Source organism: Brachycentrus maculatus, unplaced genomic scaffold, assembly GCF_059751285.1.
Source record: "Brachycentrus maculatus isolate JH-2025_06_01 unplaced genomic scaffold, ASM5975128v1 h1tg000163l, whole genome shotgun sequence".
In the NCBI taxonomy this organism is placed as follows: Eukaryota; Metazoa; Arthropoda; class Insecta; order Trichoptera; family Brachycentridae; genus Brachycentrus; species Brachycentrus maculatus.
This window is the reverse complement of record NW_028280916.1, coordinates 72,820-85,354: the sequence shown is the minus strand read 5'-3', so window position 1 is coordinate 85,354 and position 12,535 is coordinate 72,820. Positions and strand designations below refer to the sequence as shown.

The 12,535-nt window shown below is 33.4% G+C and overlaps 1 protein-coding gene across 1 annotated transcript; it reads right to left on the bottom strand.

Moving 5' to 3' along the window:
* Positions 1-1,470: 1,470 nt before the first annotated feature.
* RpL17 (ribosomal protein L17) lies at positions 1,471-6,277 on the bottom strand. The gene is made up of 4 exons (XM_088261646.1): positions 6,251-6,277; positions 5,954-6,038; positions 5,600-5,872; positions 1,471-1,722 (listed from the first exon to the last, which is right to left on the bottom strand). The coding sequence occupies exons 2-4, from the start codon at positions 6,032-6,034 to the stop codon at positions 1,516-1,518; spliced, it is 561 nt and encodes a 186-aa protein (XP_088117772.1). The 5' UTR covers positions 6,035-6,038; positions 6,251-6,277; the 3' UTR covers positions 1,471-1,515.
* Between the last annotated feature and the right edge of the window lie 6,258 nt (positions 6,278-12,535).

The following is a 12,535-nucleotide window of genomic DNA, read 5'->3' as shown; positions in this document are numbered from 1 at the left end:
CCGCTATTAAAGTTTTATTTACTTTTAAAACCACATATGAATGACTTTTAAAACTACTTAGTGTATTTCGCCAGTTTGTAGAATGTTGAAAGCTTTATAATATGCAAAATTAAGTCAAAATTGCTTTTTTCGAGTTTTTTGCCAGTACACCCACGATATGTATTAGTTCAACTTACAGGTCCAAATTGAAATGGACTTTTATGTCCCAATTAAATTGTACGGCAGTCGCCGTGGCGTTTTACTGAAAAACATGCTTTGCGGGTTTGATTTCCGCAAATTGCAAAATAAATTCAAGAAATATTTACTTTCAATTGGTCTGGGTGTTTCTGATGTATTTTTCACTTTTACCCTCCGTATGCTTACTGTCCTACCTGCAGACAAGCCTCTAAAAGTAAAAGCTTTGCAAGTTATTTATAAAAATAAAATAAAAAATATCTTTTGATGCATTAGATGAAATGTACACAACCTGTTGCAAGGATGGACTACAAATATTCAGAGGGATGTTCCTCATCTCCTTGATTATTTGGATTTATCGAGGTATCAGACATAGGCGATTAAATTAAACAACAGCTTCTTTAAAGGAAGTCATTAATTAATTCTAGCTGCATTGATGTTTATTTTCTTGCCAAGCAAAAGTCACTTAAATGGCCCTCCTGAACATTTTGTTAGATGGTCACTTTCTCCTGTACGACTAAGATATGCTCCTTTAAAATCATTCCAAGAATAGAGAGAAAAATTAAACTGATGTTTATCTCTACATTGCTGGAACACCTGTTATAAGTTAAATATTCAACCCCTGTTTCTTCTTCTTCTTTTTAATGGCTTTTCACCCATCTTGGGTGTTATAGCCAGTGTCAAGTTATTAACCCCTGTATCCTATCCCTATTCAGTAAAAAAAAAGCCAATGCGAAAACAAACACATTTCCAAAGACAATATGTGTGTAACAAGTATCTACTTCCAGAATATTGTCTATGGCTCATTAAGTCACCAGTCACAGCTGTCAAAAAGTAAGGTTATGACATACCATTTGATAAAACAAATTTTAACTCAATTGTTATAAAACAGAGTGATCAAAATATTTCAATGACAATATGAAGAGTTACATCAGATGGCACATTTACCATATGTCATTATTTTTCTTTTAACAAAGTTTCAGAACTCGACCATATGCAAGTCTCCTAATTACTTGTTTTTTTTTTCTCACTGCATTCTAAAGGTGGAGACTGACCGGAGCATTTCGTCGTAAAATCGCTTGCGGCAAGCATCCGAAACTATAGATGGAGCGCTGTAATGACTACCGGAATGCTCGCATTGTAACGTAACACGTTACGATGCGAGCAAATGCTCCGGTCAGTCTTCACCTTAAATGTCAATTCAACAATGAAAAATGTCAGTCTGAAAACTAAGAATGCACTTAGCTGCCGCATGTTTATAACTACTGGGAGGAAGTATACAGAAATCAAAGACAATTGTTTTTGATGAGTTTATTTGTTAACTTTATATTAATAAGGGGGTCACTCTCTCATCATCTTTTCCTTTTGGCGAGCCAACTTCTTCTTGGAGAGCTTCTTCTTGGCGGGCTCGTCATCGTGCGCCGCCTTGGCCACCACCTCCTCGCGCTCCGACAGGCACACCTCGATGTGGCACGGCGAGGACATGTACGGGTTGATGCGGCCGTGGGCGCGGTACGTCCTCCTGCGAAGGCACGGAGCGCGGTTCACCTGCCGACACAAAACACCACACATCAAAACACTAATTGGAAGAATTTCCCTACTGGCAAATTACATAGGAAAGAGATTAACCACTTCATACTTTTGAACGAGTTACGCTCGCGCGCTAAATACGTTCCAATTTTTTATTTTTCAATTACTTTTTCAGCGATGAATTAGTACAAAATATTATAGACGTAATTGTAAATTAAATACGTTTAAGTTGTTATATTTTATTTGAAAAGTGGATAAACTTTGAATTAAACATTTTTAAAAAAAACTGATGTTTTTTTAAACACTTTTTATAAAAAAAATCCTAGCATTAAGTGGTTAAAAGATATAAATAATTTGTTTTTCAGACCTTCATTATACATTAACAATATTGCAATATTCCTTGCAATACTGCGAAGGAGAAGGAGAGTGGTGTGAGGAGAATGGAACCATCCAGATTCCCCCACATAGCACTGTACGGCCTACCTCAAGGTAAACGACACCCAGGGAGACCCCAAAGAGATGCATTGACAGCTGGTAATCAACTTCACAGGAGGCTAATCCCTCTTAAAAACGGGCCACAAGGCCTACACCAAGCAAAAGAAGAAGAATATTGCTGGTGTTCAAATCTTTATACACAAATACCGGATTTAACTCCAAAGAGGGTTATTTAGACTTTCTATTAACACATTGTTGTCGGACGGTTTTTTCATTAGCCCCGACCCTGACTATACTCAGTCTGCCGCTCGACCCTGAGTATATTAATCACAAGTAACTACAAACCAAATTCCAATTTGTGCAATATATATTTTTTTAAATGACACATACTGAGATAGGAATAGGAATACAGAAGCTCTTACAGGGGTTACAGCCTGTCACTGACTGGTGTAAGTATTGTCATTTTAGGCACTGTGACATTCACTATTGTACAACCCATAATATACAAATTTTTGCTGTGTATAGTAGTGCCCACCGACTAATCTATTTTTATTTTATTGACCCGTAAGCTGCGCATCGCATCTATTGTCATTTTTTAATGAAGTACTGTTGACTGCGCATCGCATGCATAGTCGTTTTTCAACTTTATGTACTTATATCAACCCCTATGGATAATTTTTTGCACTTAAATTTTGTTTGAGGCATGGATGAATTAGTTCTCTTTGATAAAAAGTATCATAAAATAACAAAATTATTTCAATTTAGTATCACATAGTCTGTTCAATCGGTTTATGCGATCTAAATTATCATTAACTATTTGAATAATTATCTTATTTATTAACTGTGTGGAACGAGAAGGATATTATAATTAACTAACAAGTGATTGTGTAACACAGTGTTTTGTGATATTTTTGTACTTTTTTTCTTTTGTTCATTATGCTTCGAATACTGGAAGCATTTTTTTTAGTTATAACTTTTATCGTCATAAATATGTCTCTACCTAATTAAAATTTATACGGCAATGACGAAAATATCATGTATTTGTAATAAATAATGATTCTGAAAGCAAAATGGTGAAAGTGACTATTACCAAAACACGAGAAAAAGAATAAAATCGCACAATTTTGATGTCCCACATGCAAAATGCTTTTTTTTCTGATCCTTGATTGATGATTCATGTCCGTTTTTTAATAAAAACATTAATTTAAAATATTTTTCTAAATTTCATTTTAATAAACATTTATTTTTTAATATAACGTATTTAAAAAAAACTGCACGCACGCAACGAATAGACTATACGACAGGCTCGTCTTCTATACGGCCACCAAATTTTCTGCCGCGAATCCGTTAATCTTAATATTTTTGACTAACTACACTATAAAAACATAATAAGTAAAGTGAATTGTGTACTGTGAACATCTATAATGGATATCCGAACGACTTTCGAAAGTTTCACTACAAAAAAATAGACAAAAATATGCTTTTTTGTCAAAAATATTGTAATGTAAAATAGACAACGTTTTAATCCATTTATGTTTTGTATTTCATTATCATCATCATCCTGTTATTATTATTATTATCCATGTCTTTATAAGCGCCCTTGAGGTAGTATTTTACGAGAATGGTGATCACTATGGCAAAGCCTTTGCCATAGTGATCGCCAACGTTGGGGGGACCTAACACAGCACACGAAAAAGAATAGAATTAGGGTAGTAAAATGTTTCGAGGTGGAATTACTAAATTTACTAAAATAAACTAAATAAAATAGATAAAAAGAGTCCAAAACTCGGTATTATCTGTCCACAACTCTTGAAAAATAAAAACTACCTAGTAATTTCTAGATTTTAGTAATATTATGCTTTTCAAAAAGAGACAAAAATTTTGTCATTTACAAAAAATCATTTACAATAAAACCCCATTTTCACATTCTTAATTTGTATGTTTTCCCCCTTTTTTCACTTAAAAATTACAATCCCATTTCACTCTCATTTATATCAGCATAAATTTTAGCAACTTTTAGTGTTAATGAAAATCTTAAGTGTAATTTCTTAAAATTGATTGATGTTAGCGTTTTGTCGATGCAAATTTGTGCAGCAAACTTCATACGACAGAAACAAGCATACAAATATAGAATGAATTAGCAAACGTTGTTGAGATTGGATTTGTAATGATGAAAATAAAAATAATTTTTGGTAAGACGCAAACAAAGGGTAAACAAACTGTATTGAAAATGCCGTCTGTGGTCTCAACCTTTTCGTTTTACACGTAGCTTTTACCATCTAATTTTGTAGTGGGCTAATTTGCAAATAATTTGTGAAATAAGGAAAGAATGCAAGCCTGAGATAAGCATTATCAATAAAATTAAGAAAGGTGTGTTGAGATTGTTTGGACATGTGGAACATATGAGTGAGGAAAGAACGGTAAAACAAAATTATGAGGCGTATTTAGTTGGAAAAGAAGCAGGAGGAGACTGAGGAAAACTTGGCACAATCAGGTATGTCAAATACTTGAATGCGGCCGGAACAGGAGTCTAAATAATTGGTGGGTATGTATGAGGAGATGCATACATGTGGAAGAGGCGAAGAATGTTTGCAAAAACAGAATGGTATGGCGCTCTATTCACTCTGCCTACCCCTGCGGCGTGATGGCTAGTTGGTTTAGCTTATTTGCATTGAATAATTATTAGAATAAAACTGCCATATTGCAATCACGCATGCTTACACACAATCCTGTCTTGATCTTTACATTTCAGTGCTCAGTTAACTCAAACATTGATAAAACAGCAATATTTACATTTTAAAATAGTTAAGTGAGAAATTTTTATGTTTTATTTTTTTTTTAATATAAACATAAATATGTAATTACATTTAGTAATGAAGTTATATGCCGCCTTTGTCACTTATTATAGTTTTGTATAAAAATTATTTGTATAATTTAAAAAATACTTATGTAAATCACCATTATTATCAAACAATTATTTGTGACATTACAAGTGTTTGGCTTCAATTATTTTGTATTTTGAATCACAAATAATCAATTGACCAAAATAAGATCTAAATACGATGGTCAGTAATGAGTGAATCAATGCCTTCGGTCAATACATAAAGGATGTATTCTATAGTAGGAATTTTCTATTTATCAAACTTTTTTGGTGTGTTTTACCAACGTAATATGGTATTTGAACTTGATCAGGGTCAGAAGATTGGAATTAACCATACTCGCAGATGATTATGCAGCTTAATGATAAAATATGAATTGTTTAAAAAAAAAATACTCATTTTTAAGAACTAGACACATTTTTGTTCAAATGAAATCACCACCAGACTGATTGAATCACTACGATAATCACAAATATGTTACACTTCATTTAACTCGTAGAAAAAAAAATTCACGGTTGATTCCACAATTTGCGCAGATAATTTGGGTTCCCCATTGCACAAGACATTTTGTTTTCACAAACCTGAATGTGATCAATGACCAGCCTGTCAATGTCCAATCCCTTGTGGTCCGCGTTGGATTCTGCGTTCCTCAAGAGCTGCAGAAGGAACTCGGCGGACTTCTTGGGCCATCTTCCTTGAGTTGTGCCGAACTGTTTAGCTTGAGCACAGCGACCGACACCGCCATTGAACCTCCTGAACGGGATGCACTCTTTCTTGTCAACCACGTTCTTTAAGTATTTGACGGCCCGACGAAGAGGCAGACGCTTGATAGCCATAGCCGTCTCATGTGTGTTCTGAAAATAGCCAAAAACTTAGCACACCGCTCACGAAAATTCGAACTGTCAACATTTCATTTTTCAAAACAAACGGGTTACCTTGAAGTGGACCCTCAAGTTGGAGCCGCGCGCCTTGCACGACTTGGCGGGGTTATCGGGCTCTCGTGAATAGCGACCCATTTTTCTGAAATATCAAAATAAAATGTAGACAAACTGACATTAGACACTAACGTGGACTCGACTCGCGGCGGAGCTCCCATCACACATTCGGGAAAAATATCAAAAGAAACTTCTTCAAGGCGGTGTGACAACACGCTTTGGCATTAATATCTACATTTAGCACAATTAATCCGCTCGATGCAAAAAGATTTCATGTAAAACATCATCTTAACCTACCGATCGGAATGGGTATTTACCGGAAAAGACTGAAAAGTGAAGTTAGTCGCAAGTTGCAAAAATATATTTTCTTATGGCTATTCAATTGAAGGATATACCAGTACCTACGCAAGAAACCTACCCAAAGATTATATTACAAAAAAACTATCCAAACTAATGATCAGCTCCATAGTATAGGTTCCCTATATAATGTTGATGCTATAGAAAAAATTCAATTGGATAGAATTCATTTTACATAATACATTAATTATTTTTTTAGTAACAAAAAAAAACAAATTTGGTTGTTCATTTTGTAGATGAGATTTATTTACATTAATTTAATACGAACGGTCGTAAAAATATTAATGCCTGTCAGTCGGCACTTTATTGTTGATAGACGCCAATTTTTATTTATTTAATCGGAACCTTATAAAGGATATTATCGTATATTATATTTATTTTGTATAATTATCCAATATACCGCCCCATAATTTATTTCTTCTTACTACCTATAGAAAAAAACAAAAGATATTTGTGGCATTGCCACAAAATGGAACCATAATACAATGGGTTTTATTTTACTTAAAACTACATAAATTGTGTACGCGAATGACCACTTGTTCCATTTTCATATTTTTTTTTCAAAAAAAATTATATTTTATTATGCTAGCACTGCGAATTCAGTATACTGCCATCTGTGGATTAATTTAAATTGCAGAAAACTGTTTTCAGTTTCAATTCATAAAATTTGCTGTCATCAGATGGCAGTACATGCGCTAAGTTTTTACGAAATGTCATTCTGACAGGTGGCATAGAACAGCTGATTGTGTTGTTATTTACTGACGTTAGACAGTAGTAGTAGTCGGTGGGTATTCGTAAAACACGCGTTGTAATAACGTGGACGCGAACTGTATGCGTAAGGCATGTTTATTTATTGTAGTTTGTGTTGGCGGCAATACAATGCATATTAAACTCGGAAAATAAGCGAGATTAAGCTCAATCGTTAAAAGAATAACGAATTCGCTGCCCATAACAATATTTTTTAACGTACTAAACCTATACGCTACTTCTATGATTGTATAAATTGGTTTATCACTAGATGTATAAAAATGCATCTGTTTTTATCTACAAACGCATAATTTTGTTATATACATAGATGTATCGCATGTAATAGGTGCCTTTTTTTACGCAGTTCATTTTGTACTGGGCATGTAACTCGAGAACAAAATTGGGGTCCTTGCGTTGTAGCGCAAATATTGCGCTTGCGCGCCATAAAATGCTTACGACATCATTTACTCCCACGCTTTGCCACGTCTTTCTTGGCGCCAAAAATATTATGCAGTTTTTTTTTCAAATACATAAATACCAACGCATAAGTATATAACATAGATGTAAAAAATATATGTATATATATATATATATATATATATATATATATATATATATATATATATATATATATATATATATATATATATATATATATATATATATATATATATATATATATATATATATATATGTGTGTGTGTGTGTGTGTACGCGTGTTGTAAAGACCTTTATACTTAGTATAGATAAAGTAGCTTTAAAATCTATACCTATTCTTTTCTTCAAATTTTCTATAGTTCTACAGTATATATGAAGTATACGGTGGCTTCTAAACGAAGGTACACAAACCTACTGAGCCCAAGGTTTTTTATTATTTTAATCAATGAATGTAGTCCGAATGCCAAGAATAATTCCTGTTTTATTATTTTTTAAAACGCTTTTATATTTTTACAGTTTATATTTTTACGTAGCAGATCGAAGCTGATCGCTTGGCATCATAGCAGCTCGGGGCGCATGGACTTGTACAGAATGTAGTTGTACTTGCGCGGTGCAGTTCGTGTTCGTTATCAAATGGATACCCAGCCTTAAAAATCGCATTAATTAACCCATTTTCTGAAGATTTCAAAAGCTTTTCTGGTAATAAAACGTTCACAAATCCCCCACTTCCATAGATGCTCGTATTCTCAAACTAGACGATAAAACAAAACATTTATTAAAATAACGTCAAACATTACCCAGACGCACTTTATCAGGGGTGGCCCTAACCACTTTGCTATGGGTGTGAGATCTCAAAAGTTTGTCCCTGAAAACCAGGCATTTAAAAAAAAAAACAAAAAAGGTCCCGAAACTCTTATAAACTCCCGGAAAAGATCCCGGAACTCACATTAAAAATATTTCAATATCATTTAAATATTCATTACAATACTATATATTATCATTTTGACGAATCATATAAATATGGATTGTGATTACGTAAGCACAAACATTGTTTCGTCTAATTGATTTTAAAAATTTAATAAAAATCTTTGAAAAAAGGTGCCGGAACGCCGTTCCACCGCGTTACATGGAAAAAAGCCCTCCTGAAAACTAATAAATGATATGATTAATTTTCTTTCGTTTTCGACTAGAAAACGTGCTGACAAAAATCGGATATTGGAATTACAAATACCTGCTAACCCGAAAATAAAATAAGTTTTGGAAAAAAATCTCTTTTGTAAACCTCATGCCTAATAATTTTCAAGAAACTCATTCCTTACAAAAATGATAAAAAAAAACACTTTTGATTTTACCACATTTGTACTTTGTTGATTTTGAGGCCGTCTAACGTGGCGCCTGGTAAGTTCGCAGATCTTTCACCATCGAGGAGTCCTTGTGCTACATTAAATTGCAAGTATTAAATTTCAATTCAAACCCTTATCCGCACCCCAATGGTGCATAGGGCACTGCATTATATAAACACAGTGTTATCTTGATCGTTTACACATGAAGGAAAGGTGATCAGCCCTCCGCTTTAGGTACCAGTCCAGGGTAATACTGAATAAATATTAGAGTGAAAAAATCACTTAAATTTATTTGACCCCCCCTGGGAATCGAACCCGGGACCTCCAGAACGGTAGCCGAGCGTCCTGACCATTACACTACAGAGGCGGACAGATTGCAAGTATAGAGCTTATAAAATTTTTGAGAAATGTCTTCAATCTAAAAAACTATATCGAAAGGTTGATAAATTTCGATATAGTTTTAACGATCATTTTTATTTTTAATAAACGAAATATTTTTTGGTTACTTTTGCCGAGCCTGTGCACGTCCCCCAAGTGCGTTGTCGCACCGTGTATAAAAAAAATATTCCAAAAACTTGTAAGCACATGTGGCGATGGACGATTAGTTTCCAGCATTTCCAGTAATTACAAAAGGCTGCATTTCTAAGAATACGCAAGTAGTATTTACATGATAGGAACGAGTTTCAAGTAAAAAAAAAACCTTTGACCCTTGCAGATAGCCAGACGCATAAGCCCGTACCACTATGGACTTATGGCAATAAACGAGTAGGTATATGTGTACGTATGTACCTATGACCTACGTACCTACATAGGTAGGTACCCACACTTGCATTGTTGCTACCCAGAGTTCCGAGGTGAGGGACCATCTTTCGCTGAACCGACTACAGTATCGACCGCTGAATGCGACGTTGCCAAATCACAGCGTACACTGTTGCCTTAAATTACATTAGGTATATAATTGGATGTACCTATCTATCTGCGCTGTTACATAATATAACTACATATACGTATATATCTATCTCCAAGAGCGGACCAAGTCATACGTAGTATAAATGTTCATCGTTTTTCATTACTAAAAATAACAATATTTTCGTATTGTGTAAGAAAAAAGCAAGGAATTGCTCAATGACAATACATAATTATAGTGAAATTTGGGTCGGGAATTGTAAGATGTGACTCATTCTTTCCTAATTTAAAGTTGGTAATATTTTCATAAGTCATTTAAGTCATAAATTATTATATGCTGTATGTAAAATATTTGAAAAATGCTATGGATGTAGAAAACACTTATTTTTTACACGAAAGCACGAAAAAAATATTCTTATCATATTTTAATTAAATGCCTTTACAATTAATTTAAATAATTTTAAAGATAATATAAAAAGAATTTCACTCAAAATTCACTTCGAAATTGGGTGATTTGTATTCCGAACATACCCTCAATTTTTTTCAGGGGTAAAAGATCGAAATCCAGTAAAACCTCGATATAACGGACTAATTGTGAGGAGGGGTGTTCATTAAAGCCGAAAGTCCGTTAAATAAAAATGGGTTTATTTTAATTTTTTTTTTAGAAAATTTGATCACTGTATTTAGATTTAACTAAACAATAAAAAAATACAATTAAAATTCTATTTATTGACTTCAGACGGTCGTCAAAGTGACGTTACTCTAAATATATCGACGCGCTTGCTTTCGGTAATCCTCCTTTGAAAAATTAATCAAATTTTGTTTGCTCTTTTGAAGTTTGCTTTTTTTTATAATCTACTCTCTTAAATTAGGAAAATGCGTATAATATAGTTCAACTTTCAATAATTTGACCAGATTTTTTGTTTGTCATATCGGAAGTTAAATAGAGGTCCGTTATATCGAGGTTTTACTGTATTATAAATCCGAACAAAGTGGCCTCAAAGCATTCTAACTTTAATTGATATTAGTAATGTTAGTAAATAACCACTCACCGACTACTTCTGTCTACCGGTTTCGAGACGTACCCGTCTCTTCGTCATTCTAACTTTTATGATATTTATCGAATAATATTAACAATTTATGATACAAAATACAAAAATTTAGTTCAAATAATAATACTACAAATTGAAAACAAAAGGTAAGATCAAAATTCTCGACGATAGCGAGAAAGGTTAGGTTTTTGCAATAAAATGAAGAAGTATGAAACTAAAATTTTTAAAAAAGTCACCGGAGTATTTGGTTAATTGAGTTTTACGTTCTTCCCCCAAATACAAACTTACTTCTGCTTGTAATTTGATAATTTAAAAATAATTTTATTTTATCATTTTCCGTACCACGTCATCACGTTACTAATGTCATCACGCAATGTTAGCGGTCAATCACAATGTTATAATTTAAAAACTGAAGATACGTCATCTTTTAAAACTTTTCTTTTGGTTCCTATTACTATGTAAATACTACCTAAGCGTTACCTACAAATACTATTACTATGTAAGTGCTACCTACAAATTAAAACAAAATATGAACGGCAATGTAACGAATTCCAGTAATAAATTATTGTTGAAAACAAATTGAGAAACTTGGGGTTGTATGGTCAACGCGGGGTAAGACCAGAATGCCTCAATCTCATTTTTTTCGTGATTCTTGTTGATTTTTTCATGATTTCAAGAAAACGTAATTTGAGTTTCATTCGCTGCTTTGACGTGGTGACCATTTTAACGCGTTCTCGGGACCCAAATAAAGTATCAATTTTTCATAAATAACTTCAATTTCACGATATTTTTAGTAACTTTTTTAGCAAAAAATAAAACAATAAATTTGGATAATTTATTTATCGCCATTTTCTTAAAACATTCGTTTTCGTAAAACACATTTTCGTCCTCAAGGACGCTAATATGAATGGTAGGTTATTACACATTCTTGGAGCATGATAAACATGACTCCTCTTATCAAGTGACTGTATAACTGTGCAGTTATGTGCATATGTATAATGTTCCCTGAATTCCTTCACTCATGCTATATGTTTTCCTGTAAACATCATTCCATTCCTATATCGACCCGATGCGAGGCACTTAGTACCATTATTGGGTGAGTATCGATCAGAAGAAAAAAGGTTTATGTTTATATTAAATAAATTTTAATTTTAACAGTGTCTCTGTCTAGACTAAGAGGCTATTCTCTTTTAGAAGAGGTACCTACAGCTTAACAAAAAATGTATACATTCCTTAACGTGTTCATTAAAAAATATCTACTATTACTAACATTTTTTACAAAAATGTTAGTAATATTAGTATAAAACCACTAACCGAGATTTTTATGCCTACCGGTTTCAAGACGTACCCGTCTTTTCGTCAGGACGGTCACTACAACAGCATGCAAACAATACCACCCGTCACCACTATAGCACTATTCACACACTTAAAACTACACAAAATGTTTACCACATGCGATTGTGTAATTTTAAGTGTGTGAATAGTGCTAATGGTGGTGACGGGTAGTATTGTTTGCAAGCTGTTGTAGTGATTGTCCTGACGAAGAGATGGATATATCTCGAAATCTCGGTGAGTGGTTATATACAAATATTTCTAATATTTTTCTTGAAAAAAAATAAAAGCACTGTATTACATTTAAGAACGCCATTCAATATGACAAAAATGTTATTATTTATGGTGACACCATTAAAAAATATTTTTCGTTAAAAATGCAATGTGGCATACCTACACAGTAGTAA

Excerpts from the sequence above, each read along its gene's own strand:
- RpL17 (XM_088261646.1), bottom strand. The coding sequence starts at position 6,034 with ATGGGTCGCTATTCACGAGAGCCCGATAACCCCGCCAAGTCGTGCAAG. Across the intron at positions 5,873-5,953 it reads ACTTGAGGGTCCACTTCAAG|AACACACATGAGACGGCTAT; the intron begins GTAACCCGTTTG and ends GGCTATTTTCAG. Across the intron at positions 1,723-5,599 it reads TGGTCATTGATCACATTCAG|GTGAACCGCGCTCCGTGCCT; the intron begins GTTTGTGAAAAC and ends TTGTGTCGGCAG.